This window comes from Callorhinus ursinus, unplaced genomic scaffold, assembly GCF_003265705.2.
Source record: "Callorhinus ursinus isolate GAN/ISIS: 27379988/994484 unplaced genomic scaffold, GSC_fseal_2.0 scaffold4, whole genome shotgun sequence".
Classification (NCBI taxonomy): Eukaryota; Metazoa; Chordata; class Mammalia; order Carnivora; family Otariidae; genus Callorhinus; species Callorhinus ursinus.
In genome coordinates this window covers 68,404,011-68,428,169 of record NW_027397066.1, presented here as the reverse complement: position 1 = coordinate 68,428,169, position 24,159 = coordinate 68,404,011, and the positions used below count along the sequence as shown (strand labels likewise).

The following is a 24,159-nucleotide window of genomic DNA, read 5'->3' as shown; positions in this document are numbered from 1 at the left end:
AAATTAACTTACTGTGATATACTTATAAATAAATTATAAACAGAAAGTTCCATGAATTACCACCCAGACATCATGTCCATATAAGACCACTCAGATAGAAATGCACTGCAGGCACCCCCACTTCCCTCCTGCCCTGACCCAGTTAATGCTCACTGAACCACTGTCCCAGCTTCTAGAACAACAGATTCATTTTGCATTCTTTTGAACTTTATAAATGCAATCATTCAACATGTATTTGTTGTAGTCTAGCTTTATGTACTCAACATGATATTTGTGAGATGTGTCCGTGTTGTTGCCTGTAGCAAGAGTCCATTTATTTTCACCACTATGTGGTATTCTATTATTTGAATGTATAAATGTATCCATTTTGTTGTGGTTGGACATTTAGTAGTTTCTAGGTTGAGACAGTTAGAAATAAAGCTGCTATAAATATTCTTGTTCATATGGGCCATATATGTGTACAATATTTATACATACCTGTTAGATATATACCCATGAGTAGAATTGTTAGGTCAGAAGTATGTATATGTTATCCTTTTTTGTGGGGGGGGGGTCAGAGGGAAAGAGAGAGAGAACCTCCACCCAGTGTGGAGCTGGACACGGAGCCCAACATGGGACTCCATGTGGGGCTTGATCTCATGACCCTGAGATCATGACCTGAGCCAAAATCAAGAGTCTGACGCTTAACCCACTGAGCCACCCAGGCACCCCTATGTTATTTTTTAGGATGACTTCCAGGACATAAATTCAAAACACATTAAGATATTCTTTCTGTATGTCCCTATCTAGTTACAATAAAAATATAAAACTTGATACACGCACGGTGGAGCTAACATTTATATATAAAATAATAATAGAATTTAAAGAAGGAAAAGTAATGATTTAACATATTTGCTACTTAAGTGCCCAGTAATAATATTAATCAGAGAACTTCCATCCTTTTCAGTTACTTTGTTGCTAAATCAGTCTGCTAAGAAATCTTTCGTATTGTCTTAACATGTAACTCTCAAAGCATTGTGTCAAGTCAAACTTCTGTGTTTGTTTTTATCACTTGAGAATATTCTTACACAGTATCAGTTTTACTATGTAAAAACCCAAAATGAAGAGTTTTGCATAAATGGAGTAACTTAGAGTTAGGTAGGAATAATAGTTACACTCAGGGCTCCAGAATTTCTAGGAAAGAGAGACTTACAGAAGGCATTTTGGTTAGGAGGCTTAGTCTTGAAGCAGTGTGTACACAGCAAACACACTGAAGGCACTTGGGTAGCTTTTTGAGGAGAAACAGAACTGAAGGTAACCGTGGAGGGAGGGAGAGGTACCCCTTGGCCCCACCAGCACTGATTGTAGTTTTGTTTTCACAGTTGTTCTCAACCTCTCCTATATGACTTCATTGTGCTTGAAGGTATATTCAGAACCAGAGTTGTGTTTGATGGTTTGTTTTACCCTTTATTAGTTACACAGAATCGATTCACAGCTGACAGATTTTTTCTCAGAGATCCTCTGTCACTGCCAGTTTAAGTTGAACTATTTGCTTATCACAGACGGTCTCAAGCAATAAAGAGACTTCACACTCTCAATCCATAACTCTTTTATCATGTAGAAATTATTTCTTCCAATATTTGTCAGGATTTCTGGCCATGAACATCATTTTCTTAAAGTAGTACATAAGAGCCTGGTGGTCCTATTTCCAAATATAGTAGATGAACTCATTTTGCCTTAGCCTCATTTGTTGGAGGATCTGGTCTTGCGCTCGTTGATAGCAATTTTCTTAGATACTTTTTTTTTCCTGTTCGAATTTAGGGGAAGATGCATCTTTGCCTATTACCAGTGGAGGAAGCTACCAGGTATTGGTGAACAATGTGTTTTATTTCACACAACGTGTGGTGGACAAACTTTGGCAAGGCATGTTCAACAAAGAATCTAAACTTCTTATAGATTTTATAATTCAACTAATTGCACAGGTAATCTATTGTCACTGTTAGTTTTAGAGTACATGTTTTCCTTGAAAAACTTTTCCTAACGTGTCAAAATTATTGGAAATAAATGTAATAAGATAATGTTAACATTTAATATAAAGCTCAGCTTATTGAAAGTGAATAAAAGCTGTAGAATTGTAACCCTTCCCCTCCTTACCCCGTAGCTTTTTGCCAGTGTGTCCCTTTTAAAGTTACCTGGTTCTCTCAAGCTTTGGTCTCTCATTGATCTCCCCACTGGTACTGCTTTTTGCTACCCAGATACCTGGATAGCTTCCTTTTGTTTTATTTTTTATTTTATTTTATTTTTTTAAAGATTTTTATTTATTTGAGAGAGACAGAGATAGTAGAGAGAGAGAGAGAGAGTGTATGAGTGGGGGGGCGGACAGAGGGAGAGGGAGAAGCAGGCTCCCCACTGAGCAGGAAGCCTGATGCAGGGCTCCATCCCTGGACCCTGGGATCATGACCCGAACCAAAGGCAGATGCTTAACCGACTGAGCCACCCAGGCGCCCCTTCCTTTTGATTTAAATACCTCAAGTTGGTATAAGTTGATAAGGTTTTTTTTTTACAGTATGGTACATTTGTGTGTAAAGGTTTACAGAGCAGGAAGAGTTGATATTGAAGGAATATTTTCTTCTTGTAGTTAAATCTTCACAACGTTCATTGTAGGTCTTTGAAGGTGTCATTTGGTAGTGAGTGAGAGTGTATGTGCGCATTGTGTGCATGGTACCTTTGACCAAGGAATGTTGGCCTGGTTTGCCACAAGTGATTAATCTTATTAACACATAATGCAGAAACTAGGAAATACTGTTATCATGTGTTATTAGCATATGGTGCATAGGTTCTTTCACGTCATCTAAGGATTTTTAAGAGATAAATTTGTGTATAAGCCAGAAAAGTTTACAAGTAAGGAAATGAAACTAGAATGTCAAAAGAAGTTTTTTACTAACATTTTAGGTTTGTTTGTTTTTCCCAGTAATTTTGTGTAGAGATCATTCACACGAACAAAACTTTTGTGGTAGGAGATTCTCCCTGGATGGCACTTGCTCAGGTGCTCAGGCAGGCTGCTGTTGCCTATAGGAGTGTTAGCAGCTCTCCTCACTGGGTCATGAGGCTCTCATCTCATTAAATTATATTTATGTGTCTCCTGGGTTCTGATCCTCATCATCGCAAGAGTTTTATAGTTTTTAACTTAGCACCCTGTACTGAGCATGGCACCTGGTACAAAATAAACCTAATGTTGATGTGCGAATGAGAAGCAAACCATTTATTTCTGTCCATTTTACTAAGTAAAGTATCTTTCATATCTTTAGTCAAAAAGAAGATCACAGGGATTGTCACTCGATGCAGTTTATCACTGCCTCAATAGGACCATCTTGTACCAGTTCTCACGGGCACACAAAACTGTTCCACAGCAAGTAGCTCTCCTAGATTCGCTCCGGGTGCTGACTGTCAACAGGAACTTGATCCTGGGACCTGGGAACCATGACCAAGAATTCATTAGCTGTCTGGCTCACTGCCTTATTAATCTACATGTTGGAAGGTAACTTTTTCATATTCAGTTTGCCGCCATGAATTTGTCTTTGATAGTTTTCCACCAAAATTCTTTGTTCTACTTTTTTGATAGTAACATTTCTTTTTCATTTTAATCTCTGTTTTAAAACTTCATGGAAAATATAAAAGACAAGGGTTACCTTTTTGCAATGAAATAATGAATATTTTTTTCTTTAATTTTCTATGTCTTTGAATTGGTCATTCATCACCTTATGTCACATACGTAATTTAAAAAGAAAGTTTACTTTTAAAATAAACATACACGTTGTTGGAGGTTAAGAGGGACAAAAAGAAAAGAATGTAATGAATAAATGCAGTGCTATATGTTAAATGGGTGAAATTAGGATTTTTCCATTAATTGCTTTGACAGATACTTAGTGTCTAGACATTGAATTAGGTACTGGGATGAGATGTGAGCAAAAAGACCCCATGGCAGGGTTTTGGAATGTGCAGTCTGGGAGGGGACACAGACCAGTCAGGTTGCTGACTGGGTACGCTGCTAGAGGCATGGTGCTTTGGGAGCATGAAACAGGTGCCCCTAACTGGAAAGAGACACCTGCTGAGTTAACAACTTGAACGTGCTTGAGGAGGTTAGCCCTCCACAGAGGATGAGAAAGAGTGATGTGGGAACAAAGAGCCATCTGTGTGAGTGCCCGGGGAAGGAAAGATTATGGCACTTTGGGGAAACTGCAAGTATTTCGCTGGTACGGGAGCAAAGGGAGGTGGGATGAGAGACTAGGGGGAGGTGGTGCATAGGCCTATGAGGAAAATGTTCTTAGGAACTTTTTGTAATTTTTAGGTAAAAATATTAATAGTGATCAAAAAGCACCTTAAATATTAAGATGCTCATCTTGATGCAGTTTAGTTTAATTACATTTAGTCACGTGTATTTGTGAGATCACCCCTATAAAATGGCATGTTCATGATAAAGTAGTTCTCTTTTTGTGCATCTGCTGAATCTCTGTCTGCCAGTTATGGAGCTTTGTGATGGAGCCAGTATTTACTTCTCTCTGCAGAGTTATACTTAATCATTATAGTTTTCAGCTACAGTCATTTCCTTCATAGAGTTTAAACTGACTGGAATTTTTCAGCAATGTGGACGGGTTCGGACTAGAAGCAGAAGCCCGCATGACTACATGGCACATTATGATCCCTTCTGACATTGAACCAGATGGTGGTTACAGCCAAGATATTAGTGAAGGTAATTACCTCAATTTGTTTACTTCCTTTTCTCTCCCCACTCTCCCCATTTCCAATATTTTTTTTTAAGAGAGAGAGCATGATCATAAGAGCAGGGAGGGCCAGAGAGGGAGGGAGAGAGAGGATCTTAAGCAGGCTCCAAGCCCAGCGCGGAGCCCGACGCAGGGCTTGATCTCACAACCCTGAGATCATGACCCAAGCTAAAATCAAGAGTTGGACACTTAGCCAACTGAACCACCCAGGCACCCCTCATTTCCAATTTTTAACATGCACCCTGTCCCCTCCCAAAAAAACTCACCTTAGATACTGCCAACATTGGCAACCAGTGCTCCAATAGGTCACTCTTGAACGTACACCAATATGCCCACCAATGTAAACCAATCCACTAGCTGTAGCTCTCCTTATGCCAAGATGGGTAAAGCACTTAACCACTGAATACTGCTAGCCCCTAACATTTCATGGTAACACTGGGAGATTTGATGATACTTACATTTGCATAAATAGTAGTACCAATACTAACATGGCACTTACCATCAAGAGAGCTGCCTATTGGTAGTGTTAGGCAGGTCTCATTAGAGGTGCAAATATTGCTTGAGACAGGTTGTCACTGTCACTGTTACCATTTTTATTCTCTTTTATTTGTTGTCTCTTTTAATTTAGTTTTCCCAGTGATTTTTGTAAGTATTGTGCATTAAAATCTTTGGAGTGGATTCGTTTCTGATTTGCACATTGGTCAGTAGAAGGTCATAACTATAATAGTATTTATCTCCCTAGCCATACAGTGTGGTAGTTTTACATATGATTTTATCCTTTGGAAGTCCAGCACTTATTCTTTCCTTCACTTAAGCATTAATTTATTCTCTGTCCTTCACTAATGCATCTTGAAGCCCAGACACTGAGAACACCCCCAAGGTACGGACAGTCCAGAACATTGGTTCTCAAAGCAAGGTGGTGGGACTAACAAGATCAGCATCGTTTGGGAACTTGTTAGAAAAGTAGATGCTCTGGCCCCACCCAGATCTACTGAATCAGAAACTGTGGGTGGAGACCAGCAATCTGAACAGGCTATCCAGGTGACTCTGATGCTTTTTAAAGATTAATCTAGAGCAGGAGTCAGACAAATTAGCAAGGAGTCCAAAACAAGATGGAATTTAATAGTAAATGTTCTTTTAAAATGTTTGTTATTTCTTGCCTCTTGCAAAATATTAAGGAACAACTAACTTAATTTTGAACTTATTTTAAATATTCAGATATAAAGCTTTTTTTTTAAAAGCTTTTAAATGGGGTAGGTTCTTACATAGAAGAAGCTAGACAAATGTGTATGTAATTTCCAGTTTTATAAATAAAGAATGCAGTCTTCTGCATACATGGGAAGATTTTTTTTTTCAAGTTCTCCAAGTAACCAGCCACATTGGTTATCTGAATAATTTTCTTTATTGAGCTTAATACTATCTGAAGCATTTTTTTGACAAGTACTATAGATGAGATTCTTAGATGTAAGACATGAAGAAAATTACTACCTTTATATTGTGTTTTTGATAAATTGTTTTTTTGTTGTGTTTTTGTTTTTCCTTCATTTCCTAGGGCGTCAGCTTCTCATAAAAGCTGTCAATAGAGTTTGGACTGAATTGATTCATAGTAAGAAACAAGCCTTGGAGGAGCTTTTCAAAGTCACTCTACCTGTGAACGAAAGGGGTCATGTGGACATAGCTATAGCAAGACCACTCATTGAAGAAGCTGGTTTAAAGTGCTGGCAGAACCATTTGGGTAAGAGAGTCCTCAGACATCATGTGACTAACAGATTTACACTTGACTGTTGTTATGGGTTCACTTTAGATATGTAATTAAAACTCTCCCAAAACGATGTCACGACGGTGGCACAGCAGCAGAAGTGAAAAGCAACACCCATTCTAGAATGACTATGTTGAGATTTGGCTTTTCTTCTCAGATTAAAAAAAACAACTACTCTAAAACGTGTTACACATCTGGCATCTATGAATTTGGAAGATGATACATTGCTCACATATGTAATTATGCTCCCTGTCCTGGCTACAAATCCATAATCCCTTCTCTATAATTCTGAAATTCAGAAAGCCCTGAAAACCTAAGGTTTTTTCATGAATTTGGTGCCCCAAATCACTTGGTAGCAAAACCTAACTTACCATTATGTGTAAGTATTCACACATTTTGCTGCAGAAATATTAATGTGTCCAATTAATGTGTCCAGTGGTTTACTGCCATTGACCCTGTATTATATGATATACAGTTTACCATATCACCTTTTTATATTCAAAACCTTCTAAATTCCAGAGTCTATGCAGCACCAAATATTTTAGATGGGGAGTTATGAATTGTTATTAACATAGAAACAGAATACAATTAAAATAAGTTTGCATATTACTGCAGAGCTGTGAAGTTTCAACCAAATGTAGATTCAGCTAGTACATTGTCAGGCAGCTATGTTTTATACAAGGTCACCAGCAAGTAAATCTGAAATATCTAAGAGAATGTCTGTGTTGATAATGTAAGCTGCTTTTGGTAACTACAGAATTGTGATTTGTAGCCATGATGCAGAAGTGTTAAAAGTAAGACTAATAAATACATGGGGAAATTGTAAAGTAATCTAATTTTATTTTCGTAGCCCATGAAAAGAAATGCATAAGTCGAGGAGAAGCTTTAGTACCCACCACACAATCCAAACTGTCCCGTGTCAGCAGTGGCTTTGGTCTTTCCAAGTTAACAGGATCGAGAAGGAATCGAAAGGAAAGTGGTCTTAATAAACACAGTCTTTCCACCCAGGTACATTGTTTGTTTTCATCGATGGTATTATTAGAAATCTGTATTTCAAGGTTTAGCTGTAGTGTTTTATATAACACACTTAACATGTACAAGCACACGATTTGAAGTGGGACTTTTCTGCATTTTTGCTTTTAGAAGAGATAAATAACCCAGATTATGAAAACTTCTCCCAATTTATTATGATAAAATTGCATTGTGAGCGTTGTGTATGCAGACCCACTTCGTAAATGGACATAAGATGAGATTCAGATTATTGATATGGGATCAAACTATGGGTAATTTTTTCCCCAGTTTTCCCAAACTTTTAATAATTTAGTTACTGATCATTATATAAATTTTAAAGCAGTAGCAGAACAAAATGGTTTTTTTATTCTTTATAATCTTGTCACATATGTTTGTGATTGATTTTTTTTTTTTTCTAAACTCACCTACCTCCATTAATTTCTTACCCATCATATACTTCCATTGCCATCCTAGAATCTTAGTGGCAGCGGTGAAAAGGGTCTGGGAGAAACTGTGTGTATCTTTCATTCCCTATTTCAAGGTTGGGTTCTCCAGGAAGCACACTGAGAGGGTGTTTATTGCATTATGGTTTTTACGGGTGCCCTTGTGGTCCATATTTGTGGAAGGGTAGGAAAGGAAGTAGGATTGGTCACAGGGAAATACCAGGTTACGAGGCAGGTGTAGGCTCAACTGGCCTAAATGGGACTTTGGGGCCAAAATGGCCTGTCACAGTTGACCTGTACTAAGCTGAAATGGCTGAGCCTGCTCACCTTCAAATCAGCCAGTCCTTGGGTTTGGGGTTTCTCTACAGCTGAGGTCATCCCTGAAGGTGCTGATGGCACTCACAGAAGCTGTGAGAGCTAGCCCATCCTTGAAGGGGCATAGGGAAAAGGGGAGAGGGGGAGTGGATCTGTGTCCATCACACAAGCCTCCACCAGGTTCATAATAATTAATCTTTCAGTTTTTTGTTTTGCCTGTTTTGTTTTATAGTTGTGTCTTTAATGGAATTTTAATAAATTTACTTGGCATTATTTTAAGGCTAGTTAACGTTTTTATGGGAAAATCCATGAAATACTAAGACTCTTTTTCCACCCATTGTTAGGAGATTTCTCAGTGGATGTTTACACATATTGCTGTTGTCCGTGACTTAGTAGATACACAATATAAGGAATATCAGGAGGTAAGAATTCATAACCACAATAAAGGTTTGTTTTGCATTCCTCAAGTGAGAAAGAACTCTGTTTCTCATGATACTTTTTTACCCCTTTTAAGAGTAAGTTGCTGAACTGCATTCATCGTCAGATGATGTTTTTAATGATCCCTGCCAGTGGCTACTTTGGTCATTGTTTTAAGATAGAAAAATTTGAACTTTCTAGAGGCAGATGGCATTAAAAAAACAACAAACTGAAAATCAGCACAACTGAATCCCATTGACATTAACTACTGACATATTGCTTGTGTTGTTCCTAATAAATATTAAAATACAAGAAAACCCCTCTCTTTCAGACTTAACAAGGAGACTGTGAAAATATGCATCAAAGCCTCTGAAAAGTCTCTTAAAATTCAAAAAAATTTAAAGCCAAAATAATTTTTTATTATAGGCACTTGGTGTTTATGTTGGTAAGAAATAAATTCAGTGAAATCCTCTTGGTGAATTCATAATTGCTCAACAACTTATCCTAAATATTTTATTTCCAAAGTGGCTGACTTAGATCTGTTGAAGGTTTCTGAATGATAAACTGCTAATATTTTATGGGCATACACTAGCTAGTTGTTACAGGGGATTCACCCCCCCACCCCAGGAACACATAAGTACTACTGTGATATCATGTAATTTCAAGATTATTCATTCAGTAATCTTCACTATATAAAGAGATCTTTATTCTTAGATTGGTATTATATACTTATAGTCCATGAACCATTAGATAAGGTAGTTAAAATTTATAATCACCTGCTAAATTGCTGTACGTCTTGACATTTGTTAAATAGCAAGAAGTTATACTAGTTCATAAATTTTCATTTAAGTAAAATGGCTTAGATCTATCCCAGTGGTCAGTTGAAAATGGTTTTTCTTTTATTTTTTATATGAACATCAAGTTCTTCATCAGAGCTGCATGTTTATATTCTTTACCTAAAATCTTTGGAAATGTTACCAAGCTTACCAGTCAGCCAATATGCTGGCAATGTTTCTTGCTCTGATTTACTAGATCTTCTCGGGTCCATGTTCTAGTACCTGTTTTATAACTTGGGGGAGGGAGTGGGAGAGTCATCCTTAAATTACCATGTTTATCTATTGACTTACACTGGACTAACCATTTCAGTGTATTTTCATAAGTAGTATTACCAGCTGCCTGCTTCAGTGTTCCTTTGTCCTGGTGTACCACACCCTCTCCCTTTTACATACCTGTCATTTACTTGGTGCTAAAGTAAACACTTGGGCCCCCACAACAATCACACCTCACAAAATCAGTAGGCTACTGTAACCGTAAATAAATATAATTTTACTTTCATAATATTGACTGAAATGATATGTACTCGTTTTGTTTCCAAATATTAACTTGGTTGGAAGTTATTTGTAGACTTTTGATTATTACTCCTGCTTTTGCTTGAAAACCAACCTGGACTCCCTCCCCTTAGCGTCAGCAAAATGCTCTGAAGTACGTGACGGAAGAGTGGTGCCAAATCGAGTACGAACTGTTGCGGGAGCGAGGGTTGTGGGGTCCCCCCATCGGCTCCCATCTAGACAAATGGATGTTGGAGATGACAGAAGGGCCCTGCAGAATGAGGAAAAAAATGGTGCGAAATGATATGTTTTATAACCATTACCCTTATGTGCCAGAAACGGAGCAAGAGACAAATGTAGCGGTGAGTATGCAGAATTGAGTGTTTCTAATGACTCTTTCAAGTTTCTCTTCTTCTTGGCAGGCGTCAATTAAGGTCAATTACCTAAAATATCTAATTTAGGAAATTCACTAAGCCATATTCAATTCATCATGCAGGGTGGTTGGTGGTGGTGGTGGAATGCAGCAGGGAGACATGGAGCTAAGGGGTTTAGCTTCCAGGCTCTGGAGCCGGACTGGCAGGATTTAAACCTTGGCTCTGCCCCTTTACTAAGCTGGGTGACCGAGGACAGGCCATTGGGTCATCTTAGGTTCCTGTTTCCTGATGCCTAACGTGGAGAAAAAGAACAGTTCCATCTCAAAAGCTGTTAGAGTTAGGTTAACATTAGTGAAGCACTTAGTGCTTATTTTGTGCAAGACAGTATTCTGAGTGACTGTTAAGCAAATAAATATTGGCATAAGCAATATTCTTTGAAGAAACACAGAAGAGGGCTAAAGAATAATAGCCTGAATATGTAGATCTTTCTGTGTATGTTAAGAAACTTCATCACTGATTCCACCACAGGTTTAAAACACAGCATTTGCACATGACTAGAAAAATTTTGTCTAAGCAGTTGATGGTCCAGGAATCATGTTTTTAAGTTTAGGAAGATATATTCTCCCAATGAAGCCACTAAAAGTTTAAAAGAGAAAGCACAAGAGTATCTACTGAATTTAATTCTGAAAATCCTTGTAACATTTCTTTTTTTTTTTTTTTTTTAAGATTGTATTTATTTATTTGAGAGAGAGTGAGAAACAGCATGAGAGCGGAGAGGGTCAGAGGGCAAAGCAGGCTCCCCGCTGAGCCAGGAGCTCGATGTGGGATGTGGGACTTGATCCCAGGACTCCTGGATTATGACCCGAGCTGAAGGCCGTCGGTTAACCAACTGAGCCACCCAGGCGCCCCTCCTTACAACATTTCTAAATAGTAATTCAACTTTTCAGTGTCCAATAATAATCCTTTGCCTCCAAAATGGAGAGTACTTTTGTCCTTAGAAAACTCATGTTCGTCATAGAATCACAGCTTTGGGAGTTGAGAGGGGGTCTCACTGATCATCTCATCCAGCCTCCTAACACTCTCATTTTAATGTTTAATCAGTTACAGAGACATTATCAACGAAGCATCTACCTGTTTTGTACCTTGTCTTTGAAATGCATCTGTATTTCATACTTACAGCACATCTCAGTTCGGACTGGCCACATTTCACATGGGCAGCAGCTGCTGGAATGGACCGGGGCAGCTCTACAGAGTCCCTGAGTTTTAGACCACTGTTTTGTGACTTCTTAAAAATCTACACTCCTTTTTGATAAACAAAGTTCTTATGTCTTCCTTTAATATCATTTAAATTTTTTGAGGTATCATTTAAAATTTTTTAAAAATTAGTATTGTAACTTTTAAAAAATACAGCCTGGTAAAGCATATTGTAAGATTCTCCCCCTTGCCAAGCATCTGACTGCACTATGCTTCATTAAGACAGAAAGGTGACTATCTCTCCAGGGAACATATCCCACGCTTTGTGTCACTTTAGTGTTTAGCTGCCTCTAAAATAAATCTAGTATAAACTCCTGTACCCAGTTAGAAACTGAGATCACTACAAAGAATCAGCCCCTGAAGAACATTTTCGGTTTGTTCTTCTTGGATGTTTGGATAATAGGATTTTAGAATCTGTGAGGTCATAAAGTCAAACACTTGCCCAGTGTAGAAGTTTTATTATATTTTATTTAAAAACTTTATTTCAAACCCTTCATGGGTTTGAAATACTTTCACATTCTTGACTTTATATTTGATTCTGTCACCAATTGAAGAAACTTAAGATTTACAAAAGAGGCTTGGAACATGGGTCTTCTAATACATGGTTTGGATTCTATGATGTGAGGGCACTTTGCATTGTTCCCGTGTCTCTTTTTTTTCTGCCAAAACCCTGGCTCCATTTATTTTGTGGTCAGCGATTTCACTTCTGTCCTGATCCTTTTTAGAGTATAGGTCTTAGAGCTGCTAATATATAGTTATTTAAGATTTTTCAAGATAGCTTCCTAAAGTTCACTTTTCTCAAAGTTATTCCATTCTGTCAAGAATGTCGTAGTTGGTACAGCTGTAACTTAAAGCACCATAATTTCTAGTACTACTGCACTATGGGAAAAAAAAAAATTAATCCACCCATACTTTGCAGCCTTTATTAGAACCTACTTTTGTCCAAGCAAACCAGTAATACAGTTTCTAATTCTTAACCTTTTTTCCCCAAATAAATACTTCAAGCCTGTAACAATTTGATAAAATATTTCTTATTGAGTCAACAATCATATAAATTGAATCCATTCAACAATACTAAAACATAAGATAAATATATATGCTCTCCTATATATGTGACCAACTCACTATTTTTATTTAACTGAGGCATATGCTTTTGAGTTTTTTTTAACTGAGGCATATTTTTTACTTACATAACCATAATATTTTTATATTGTTTATTCCTTTCCTTCTTTATAACAGTGCCATTCACTTTATAAAGGTATATTTAAACTTCTGTATCAGATAAAAACAAAATAACCTATTCGGGGTTCACACTTACAACCTTAGTATTATTAGCATTTTACGTAAGCAAAAGCGTTCACCAGCCTGAAAAGTCTAAACAGACAGTCTCAGAAATAAGTATGTACCATATGGAACTTATTTTTTAACCAGATGGGTTACATATTGGGAAATACAAGGCAGTCAAGAAATGCTGGAGATACATTAACAAAAAAGGAAAGAGCGGGTGGGAAGGGGCGACAGTTACAGAATGTGGAATTTATGTGGCTTAGTTTATGCACGAGTCAAGGTTAATCTGCTATGATGAAATTTTCTGAATGACTATTTTGGTCTTGCCAGTTCAAAATCCTTGTAAATTTGAAACGCCATTAAGTGTCCACTTTTATTTTATGGAGTATGCAGTCTGGCAATGTTGACAGCAAAGAAAATTCCCAAAAGAAGAAGCAACTGCTATCCTACTGACTTCTATCATGAAATCAAAGAAGAGCCAGATACAAAGCGCAATGAGTGCAATACTAATACTATTTTCCCAATTTTACAAATGAGGAATCAAAATCTAGAGAAAGGTCTAGTTGCAGCTCCTAAGTAGTAAAGTACAATATAATGAGTAGATAGGATGACAGTTCCTTAGCAGTTGAGTCGTTTTTGAAAAAGAGGTTCCAACCTCTGATGGTTTTGTGACCTTATTGGTGGACGGTGAATTTCTTCCAGACAGAAACAATATACTAGGTTTTGTCTCTCTAATGCTAACAGACTATCAAGAACTTAATAAATGTTGAATGAATGGACTACCAGCACTCTTTCTTCTGAAATTATAGATTTTTTCCATTGCTTTCCCATTCAGCATTCTGTAGAATTTTCCTAATTCTGAAATTTTTCCACTAAAAAGTGCTGGAGCCAAATTACAAACTTTGGGCCGATAGTTTATATAACTTGGCAGAGGGCTCTACAAGGAAAAAGGTGTAAACTTACGAATATGAAATTACTTGAGCGCCTCTTTCCAAGGTTTTGAAAGGATCCCATGGGAAGTGAGGGCTGTTGAAGTTTAAGCTTTATTAACTTTATAGAAAATCCACCTCTGCCCCGAACAAGGTTCCAGATTACCTCCCAGAGTTAGAGATCAATCACTTTTTCCATTTCTGTTCCCATAAATGTGTTGCCTTCCTTGCCTGCGTGTTTATGAAATAAAGTCAGTACTTTTTGCAATGTAAGAGGTATATGCCAACCTAAAAATTGCTTTGGAAGCCTCTTCTTGCTAGGTAAAGCAGGCTTTATCTGAGCAAGGGCAATTGACTAATCTTTTGGCTTTGTAAGAATAATTACTGTTCCTAAGTGGCATTGAAATTTTTAGTTCTGTTGCTTAAGCTGAAAGAATACAGTGATGATTAAGTTATTTTCTTGTTTTAAAAATCTTCGATGTGTTAGAATCAAGTGATTTTTTTTTCTCTAGTCATTAAAGTTTTATTTCTTAAACCTTGATACTGTTACACACTGTATACAGGATATCTTACCTATTCTGAGTTTTGAACTTTGTTTCTTGATTTTTAAATTAGATGTTTGTTTGTAGAATATAGAATATATCTTTAGAGTCTCATTTGCCTCAGACTTAAAAGCTTTGACAGTTTATCTACTAAAATTATTTTAATAAAAGCAGGAGTAATAATTTTTGTCATGAGAAAAGTTAGGTACATGTGGAAACTTATCTATTCTCACATGAAAATAATTCCTCTTTGCACAGTGCCTTTCCCTGCCGGGTAATTTCCATAACTAAAGCAGCTATGCTAAATTGCACTGTTAATTCCATATTTTAAGTGGTAATGTCAGTTGTAGATGTTGTTAAGATATGCCCCTGGGGTATGATGAAAGTACAAACTCCAGTGGCTCTTAAGCAGTTGTCTCATTATTCTGAATCCTACGGAAGGAGAATGAGATTCCATATTTTGCCATTAAAAAAAAATCACAGATAACCAGGTTTTGATTTTGTGATCCCCTTATTTTCACGAATTTATTTTCACGGAATAATAATCTCAGACATTTATTATTGTTTGCAGATACCATTGGGATGAAAACCCCACTATCTACCTTTTAATTTAGGGCTGCTTGGGACAGAGAGGTAATTGACTTACTTGAAGGTTCCTTTTCTAATGAAGGGAGTCTCCTGTGGCCCCCTCCACAGATATTTTTTACGTAATCTATAGATGTCATAGGACTCAAAGAAACTAAACAACTCATTCAGGAAATTCCATTGCCAGCATTATAGAAAATTTTGAAGAAAAATGACTAGAGAATTATTTTCTAGAAATTCTGACTTTGAAAATTTAAGATTTCTGTGTAAACATAATTACAATAATTAGTTATAAAATTTTAAGTAAAAGAGAGCTATGATAATACTGACATTATTGGTACAGCGTATCTCTTTACTATGGGTTGAATGCTGTGCCTTGGAATAAAATAAGAGCCTCAGTCAGTGGATCAATGGTAAATATGTATTAAACCAGCACTGTACTGTATGCTGCAGAGAAAATAAAGAGTATGCATGTCAGACCCTGCCCACATTCTAGTTGGCGGTAAATAGTGGACATTAAAGTTGCATTTGACAATAGTAATGGGTCCATTTTGCTATACTGGTCTGTCACACATCCAGCAATCTATCTTGGGGTTTTTTTTTAATGAATTTCAGAGAAAGTTGCAGAATCAGTACCCTTCACTCCTTAACACTTCCACATGCATATTATTAATTAGAGTTGATTTTTTGTTTATAATCCTTTTTTTGTTGACATAAATTTTACATACATTGAAATATACACATCTTAAGTGTACCATCGTGTGTTCACATATTTGTATTTTGTACTTGTATAGCCAAAACCCCTATTTTAAAAGATTATTCTTCATCGCAAGGTATGTTTTTAAAAGTTTGCTTTTAAAGAGAAATGTTTATTAAAACCATGTGAAGTATTTGAAAGTATGCCTAGTAGTCCAGTGTTTGTTTTGCTTAGGGAGAAAACATTTGTGAAATCATTTTGCCAATGCATATTTACTGTGGGGAAAAGTACTAGATGTCATCTCCAGATAAAACTGTGAAAAGGAAGAAAAATTGGAAGTAGTATCATTGTCTGTATGTAGCTATCTGTGTATGTTTACGTAAGCCACACACGACAGCTCAACAGAAGTTGCCCTCTTGTTAACTGAGATTTTATTCTAAGAATAAAATATGAAGCAACCACCTAATATTTTTTAAAGTACTTTTTACAAAAACTTTTGGTCTGGAGGCTGATGACCCAGCCGCCCTTGTGCTTTCAGCCTTTCTGGGGTTGTCGCTATGAAAGTAATAAAATAGGGCATTGGGCTTTTATGGGAGGATGTTTTTTCACTAATAAGCACCCCTTGATTTCTGTGGTATGAGGTATTGGAGATCAGGGTGTAAACCAGTTGCTCCTGTTACAAAACAGATGTAGGAATAAGCACAGTGAAAGGTAGGTGGAAGGTAACAGCTAGCATTAGATTCTATTACCCTGTTTTCAGTTTTTTCCTTTTGAAGCCGTATAGAGTTGCCTGTCAATCATCCATGACACTGGCCACCTGGGCTGAAGTTTTGTCTGAGATTTTTAAGTTAGTCCTGTTCAATAGCCTTGAGAGTTCTAGTGTAGTTTCTACTTTAAAGCTACTTTTGGTAATTAGAAAAAATAATTATAAGATGCTAAGTGATTATTTCAAACAACTTAGGATATCATAATAATTTTCTTTGAGTGTGTGCATCTTCCATATTTCATACAATCCTCATGAAAATTTTATTTTTGTGGTGTTCTTTATGTTGTTTTTTTCTGATGTATCTATACTTAATACCCTGTTTTCAGTCTGAGGTCCCAAGTAAACAGCCCGAGACACCTGATGATATCATTCCTCAAAAGGTAAAACACAAATTACCATAAGAGAATGCAAAGTACTTGCAGTTTTCTTTGTTTCTTTTTTGGTTTTTTAGTGCATGGTAGGCTAGACTAACGTAAAAGGTTGACTTTCAATTTGTTCTCCCTCTAAGTTCCTTAGAGTTGAAAAGTCGGTGTCATCCGTGCTGAGAGATGTTCTAGTCTTTCTTGGCTTTGTTCTAATTAGCTCTCTAGGGCCTGTGTGCTGCTCACTAACAGGCTCAGTATTCACTGCTCTCACTGTAAAATGTATATTGCTTCACGTGTAAACTAACAAGTTCTGACGCATGTTAGTAATGGGCAGCCTGATACCTTCAACTTTTTTTTTTATTTCTTCATTTAATTCTTCCAGATACTAAACTGTGTGTATCTTGAGAATGCAAGGAGTATCCTCTTTTAAAAATTATTTTTTCAATCAGAAGGAACAATGAAAACTAAGGTTATACATAGATCAATTTTTAAAATACAATTTTAACTTATTTTAATTAGTTTAAAAATTTACAATTGTTTTCTTTTTCCAGAAAGATTCAGTACATAATTCAGTTAAAAAAAAAAAAAAGGTAAAAAAGGTAGTTCTTTAGAATGCAGAAATATACCTCAAAATATTTAGGGAAAAAACATAGTTCCAAGTTGAAGTCAGTAACCAAGTAGATGTTTCACATCTATTAATTCATTGTCTTGCCCATCACTAACTATGCTTTCATCATTTTAAAAATGAACAATTTTGAGTTGAAGATAATTGTTATACCTAACATCTAAGAATTGGTATAGTACAAAGTTTACTACCTTTCTTTCATTTAAAAAACACTGCAATATTCTTATTAGTTTGCTCATCAGATTGGTCCTTCCATCATTGCAGTATCATTTTACCTCATTTTAATACTTTCCTATGTTATATATTTCAGTTTCCGTTTACTGCATATCATTCCTCAGTTAGCTTGCAGCTCTCTTGATTCCCTGACTCTGGGCCTGAATTTAAAAGAAGGGTAGTGTGACTTCAGTTAGGTAGCTTTTTATCTCAAAATAGGTTCAATATTTCAGTCTAAATATTCCAACCAATTGGACACTTGTTTTCCACTTGAGTTGGAAATTATTTGTTTAAAAAGGTCTTGCTTGAAATAAGCATTATTTTGGATAATGCATTTTGACTACTTGATTTGGAGAGTAGGCCAACAGAGTATTTTTAATTAGCTATTTTTATAAATGGGAAAGTGAAATAATGTTTAAAAAGTGAAGAATTTTTTTTTTAATTTATTTATTTTAGAGAAAGAACATGCATGTGAGCAGGGAGCGTGGCAGAGGAAAAGGGAGAGGGAGAGAATCTCAAGCAGACTCCCTGCTGAGCATGGAGCCCAACGCAGGACTCAGTCTCTAGACCCATGAGATCATGACCTGAGCCCAAATCAAGAGTTGGACGCTCACCCAACTGGGCCCCCCAGACACCCCTAAAAAGGGGAGGTTTTAAAGCATATTTCAAAGCCCATCTTTTTTTTAAATTGTTAATCCAAAGTCTGGGTCTAATTCTGATTGAGGAACCTGTATACATATTAAATTTTCCATATGGTTTTACAGTTTTGAGGGCATTTTAGACCTTATTTTTTTCATTATGTTATGGTTTTAAGAAAAAAGTTTAGGTTAGCTAGAGACTGTATTTTTAGGATAAATATTAACTCTGAAAAAGAAATGCTCTTGTATCATATGCCAAAATATCAAATCTTTTCTGATGTTTCTAGGTAATAAACTTCTTCAAGATGGACTTATATATGTTCTTAATATACTCATTTAGTTAATACATTTATGGAGCATATTATTTTACACAATAAACTACAAGGATGTTTTAGCAAATTGAAGATATCAGCTTGGAGGAGCAGGCCAAGCAGAGAGCGCCATCTGGCCTGAAGCTGGTTGATTCCATGTTGGGTTAGAACTCGTGGAAGGTTTGGGCCATTTCTGAAGTTTTAGTGAGAACTGGGAATATGGGGAAGAACAGTGCAGTTCTGAGTCTTTACCTCCAGGTATCTGAGGTAAGCATTGGCACAGAGGATTCCAACTGAATGGATGGGCTTTAGGCCTGACTACTTACTTTATGTGGGGTGGAAGCAAAGTTCCAGGCTCCACACAAACCAGACATCCTCTTGCAACTTGATGCTCTCCAACACTGGGTGTTCTCTTTACTGTTTAGGAAGGTTTTCTAATATGTCAGTGAGGCCATGTCATACTAACATGAAAATGTTATTTGACTAGAGATGATTTATTTCTATTTCACGAAGAAAAACTGCCAATACTGTTTTTTTATATGTATGTTTTAAAAATCGGTGCAATTTAAAAATAGAGAAACTTAACCCAAAAGTCTTTGGATTTACTGTGTTTAGATGCAGTCTGTTAAAAATCCCTTTAAAAAGGTAACACATAAAGAATACCTTTGATACCATACCTTCCTCCGGGAAGCTTATATTTTAATTCTTTAAAATAATTATCTGAATCCTTTTCTTCCGTTATTTCTTAGAAACCCGCTCGATACAGAAGAGCCATAAGTTATGACAGTAAGGAATACTACATGCGACTAGCCTCTGGCAATCCAGCCATTGTCCAAGATGCCATTGTAGAGAGTTCAGAAGGTGAAGCTGCTCAGCAAGAACCAGAGCATGGTGAAGACACTATTGCTAAAGTCAAAGGTCAGCCTTCCTCTTTGTTTGAAGTAAAAATCACTTTGGAGCATTTCTTGTATTTGAATTTTTATGAAAATAGGAGCTACTGTAAAGCGTAGGGCCAACCATATGGATAAAAGTATCCATACATATTTTACAATTTCACTCTTTTTAAGATTGATTTCTGTATCAGAACTGGCTCATTCTGATACAATAACGAGACAGAGACTGGCTTGTTATTGCCTACAGATGGATGGAATGTGCTTTTTGGCTTGATAATGTTTTTATTGCATTTGGCAGGATTATCAGTGACACCTGACATTTTAATTTAAGGCCCTGATAACTCAATAAATATTTTGTAAAATTAAAACAACTGAATGTGTTATTAGTGCATGTTAGACAACAGTTAAGAAATCATTTTCTTCCTATGAGCTAAGACAGATTATTCCACATCTGTGCTTTACGATCTTAGTAAAACATACATGAGATGATGAATTGGACTTTTTGATTCTGTACTTTTACATATGTGTGTGCCCTCTGCCCACTTCCTGCAGCTTCTCCATGATGTGGATCCTAACAAACCCCACCCAGCCTCGAAGACACTGGTCAAATATCAAATTATCCTTCTCTGAAACCTTTTCCCACTCACCTGTCCACAGATAGCATTTGCTCATATCATAACACTTTCAGTGATTTTTCACTGGTTTATGTTTTCTAAATTATAAGTTTCTGAGAGGCAGAGATCATTTTTCTTCTCACTTGATGTTTTGGCACATACCTAGCACAAAACGGGAATTTAGTCAATATTGAAAAGTAAATCTATTGTTTTTTTAACTCTTTTAAGCCTCTGATTCACAATAAATTCAAAAGTCCTTGGCATAGTCTATAAACAAAGCCTTGGTATGTAGATTAAGAACTTTAAATTAAAAATCAGTTTCAGATCCCATCGATTAAAAAATTGATAGTATATGATGTCAACATGTCAACAAAACACACCATCAAAAATTGTGATCCATTTCTCTTATTATTATAATTTTCCTCTTCTCTCTCATGGTGACTGTGACTTATTAAGCATTTCCTAATGGATCTAACATTTCATAGACTCCTTGAAACTTTTAGTAGTTGAGAGGGTTTATAGTCTTCTAATTTTCTTGACATCGTACCAGCAGAGTTACAGAAGTAGGTCCAATGCTGTTACTTGAGTATAAGCTAAGGTATAACTCAGAGTTAGTCAGATGACTCGTGTTTGGGTCATTAGCACTTCACTTGTCTTGGCCCCGTTTCCTATTCTCCACTGACCTAAACCCACAAATTGGTGTCACTACTATGCTGTGCAAGGTGTTATGGTAGACGTAGAATTAGACGTTTTGATTTATTAAAAATAATGCAATGGTAGGGGTGCCTGGCTGGCTCATTTGGTAAACATGTGACTCTTAATCCGGGGGTTGTGAGTTCAAGCCTCACATTAGGCATAGAGCTTACTTAAAAAAAAGACAATGCAACTGGGAGCTTTTCCCCCTTACAGATATTCTCAGCAGGACTTGATTTCTCTTGTTTATTTATTATACTCTTTCATATATGAAAAGAGGGTTCTTCTCAAGGCAAAGCAGAACCTCTGATAACTCATGCTCAAAGGATAAGGTTCTATGACTTAACGCTTTTCCAGAATTCTTAGAGCAACTATCATTGGTAGATGTAACTGAACTTTTTTTGGAACAAGTAGAGAATATTAATTAAATGTGGGGGTTAGAGTGTATTTTGAATGCTTCTCATACTTTGGCATCTCATCAATTGATTTTGTCACCTCCTGTGATTATTCATAAAGTTATCAAAATGTAGACAGTAGAATGTTTCCTTAACCTGCAAGTTAAATGATCTGTCCCTGTATTTTAAAGAATTTTATTCTTTATGACATAAAGATTTGATCACCTTCATTCGTATATGAATGACCATACTGTTGCTTGTGACATAAGTCTTGAAATAGTCCTCAGGGGCCCTCTACATAGGGGAGATCTCTTATAATCATATTTATAACTTTCTGCCTTTAATTTTGTTTCTGATAGTGGTTGATCATTGATTTATGGTATCCCCTTAATGACACCTGTCTATAAGCAGTACTGTCCTTACCATTAATTATGCTAAGCTCTGTTTATCATCATCCTCTGACACTTATTTAGAATTTACTATTAAACATGATGCTGAGCATGAATAACTCATTAAGTCCTCCACAACCCCCTAAGATAAATAGTATTTTTGTCCCACTTTTATAGATGAGAAAACAAGTTCAGAGAGGCAGATAATTGTCCAGGGTCACACAACTATTTAACTTTAGAGCCTCTGTCATTAACCACTGCACTGTGCTGCCTCCCTGTACCTTCCAGAGTTATCTCAATTTGGAAATGTGTAGGAGGGACCGCAGGAGCCCAAACTGCTTCCAAATGGTCCCTGCAAGGTCACCTGGCTCTCGTGGTTATGATCTTTTAGGTCTGGTCAAGCCTCCTCTGAAACGGTCTCGGTCCGCACCTGACGGAGGAGATGAGGAAAGCCAGGAGCAGCTACAAGACCAGATTGCCGAAGGCAGCTCTATAGAGGAGGAGGAGAAAACAGATAATGCCACCCTCCTCCGCCTCCTGGAGGAAGGAGAAAAGGTACTGTGCTTCTAAAGTGTAAGGATTGCATTGAAGTAACTCGTTTGCGTTTTACGATAGGCTATTTACCTGGTGGCAGAAGATAAAATATTTTAGCCTCTGTAATGAAATACAGTGTGAATAGGAAGCAGCCTTTTGGATTCAGTACTCTACGTCTCTCCTTTTCAGGATTTTCTGACCTGTCTGAACACACTAAACCGCCCAGAGTTTCATGAGATACAATATTAGCAGTTGATGCCTAGTTCACTCTATCTCTATACCCTTTATTAGACCGTTCTTCTGGCCATAATCATTCTCTATTTCAAACCCATGCACACAACCCATTCATTCATCTGCCCTTGTACTATTTTTCTACACCTCCATAGTTCATTAACCATCTATGAGCAGCTTCAGCCCATCAGTACTGTCATCCTCAGCCTCGTATTTAAGCCCTGTTCTCCTTCACTCACAGAAGACTACCCTACCTTCCTGTTTCCCTCTGGACCTCCTACACCCTGCCAGCCTCTTGGGCTCACTGCACTGGCTCCGCCTTAGAAGCCAAGGCCCCTGCAGCACTGTGTGCCCCGCAGTTCGCTACATTCCTAACGCTCTTTCTTTTCTTTGCTTTACTCACTGTATTTTCTGCCAAAATGCATTTCTCTCCATCACTCGCATAATCTCCATCCTAGGAACTCCCACCGGATACAGTCTCATTTCTCGAGATCTCTTAAGTAAATAAAAGATAAATAGATGAAGGAAAGAATTAATTAACGTGTTGTATCACCTTTTTAAAAGGATGTTCTTTTGCCTCTCATACTGCGTCTTGATGTAACCCTTGAAATCTTACCCAGTAAGATATAGTCAGAAATTAGGGGTTGATTTCAAAAATTGTTTAAATGTACAGCTTAATTAATCTTGAATGAAAATATTTTTAAAAATCATATAATTATGGGGTCCCTGGGTGGCTCAGTCGTTAAGTGTCTGCCTTCGGCTCAGGTCATGATCCCAGGGTCCTGGGATCGAGCCCTTCATCAGGCTCCCTGCTCAGCGGGGAGTCTGCTTCTCCCTCTCCCACTCCCCCCTGCTTGTGTTCCCTCTCTGGCTGTGTCTCTCTCTGTCAAATCAATCAATCAATCAATCAATCAATCAATCAATCATATAATTAGAGAAGTACATTAGGTCTGAAGGAAGCACAAGGGAGGCTTCTGTAGTCTTGGGAATGTTCTGAATGCTGGCTACATCATATTTTTAGCATTTGAAAATTCCTCAAGCTATACACTTAGAAAAAACATTTTTGTGTTTGTATATTACACTACAATGGGATGATTTCTTAAAGTATCAGTGTTTTTCCTATAACATTCTACATTTTTATTATTCAAGTAGTTCAGATGTGATGAAAATTGACTACAATTGTGTATTTTACTATTTTCTAATGTCATTTTTTAAACTTTTAATCTCATGAGTACAGATTTTACTCTAATTGCTTTAAATTTGAATAGTGCAGGAAGTGTATTCAGACTGACATTTATTTGACATTTGTTTGGCTCTAGTTTAGTTGCTGATATTTTTTCCTTGACTCATGTTGAACTGAGCAAGCAAGAAATAATTTTTAGCAAGAAATAGTTTTTAAGGAAGAAAGAACTAAATCCTGCCTTTGGGAAAGAAAACAATACTTACATTGAGAGATTTAGCGACTCTTTCTTCCTATGAGGAAAATACAACTTCTGCCAAATTTGGCTTTTTACAATGGCACAGCAGTCTGCCAGGCAAGCAGGACCCCAGGTGGGGAGCAAAGAGGGACAAATGCCGCAGTCCCCGTCCAGGAACTGTTGTGGAAAAAGATGAAATTGAGCTGTGTGGAAGGGATGACAACCAACAGTTTCTTACGCGCTTATGTACATTATCTCAGTAACAATCACAACAAGCCAGTGTATATCTGAAAATCACAAACGAAGACACAGAGGCCCAGAAAAGTCAAGAAACTTGGCTAAATCTACAACTAAGTGACAGGATTGGGAATTC

At 36.9% G+C, this 24,159-nt stretch overlaps 1 protein-coding gene across 5 annotated transcripts in view; it reads left to right on the top strand.

Moving 5' to 3' along the window:
- The window catches only part of WDFY3 (WD repeat and FYVE domain containing 3), a 237,613-nt gene that overhangs the window by 177,253 nt on the left and 36,201 nt on the right, over positions 1-24,159 (top strand). For 4 of the 5 annotated variants that reach the window (XM_025887611.2, XM_073891880.1, XM_073891882.1 and 1 more), the window contains 10 exons: positions 1,801-1,961; positions 3,288-3,517; positions 4,620-4,729; positions 6,313-6,495; positions 7,370-7,527; positions 8,633-8,710; positions 10,168-10,395; positions 16,794-16,847; positions 19,369-19,537; positions 21,995-22,158. In XM_025887611.2, coding sequence (XP_025743396.1) covers positions 1,801-1,961; positions 3,288-3,517; positions 4,620-4,729; positions 6,313-6,495; positions 7,370-7,527; positions 8,633-8,710; positions 10,168-10,395; positions 16,794-16,847; positions 19,369-19,537; positions 21,995-22,158 — 1,535 coding nt within the window. The remainder of the gene's footprint in view (positions 1-1,800; positions 1,962-3,287; positions 3,518-4,619; positions 4,730-6,312; positions 6,496-7,369; positions 7,528-8,632; positions 8,711-10,167; positions 10,396-16,793; positions 16,848-19,368; positions 19,538-21,994; positions 22,159-24,159) is intronic. The other variant, XM_073891881.1, reaches the window with a different exon arrangement.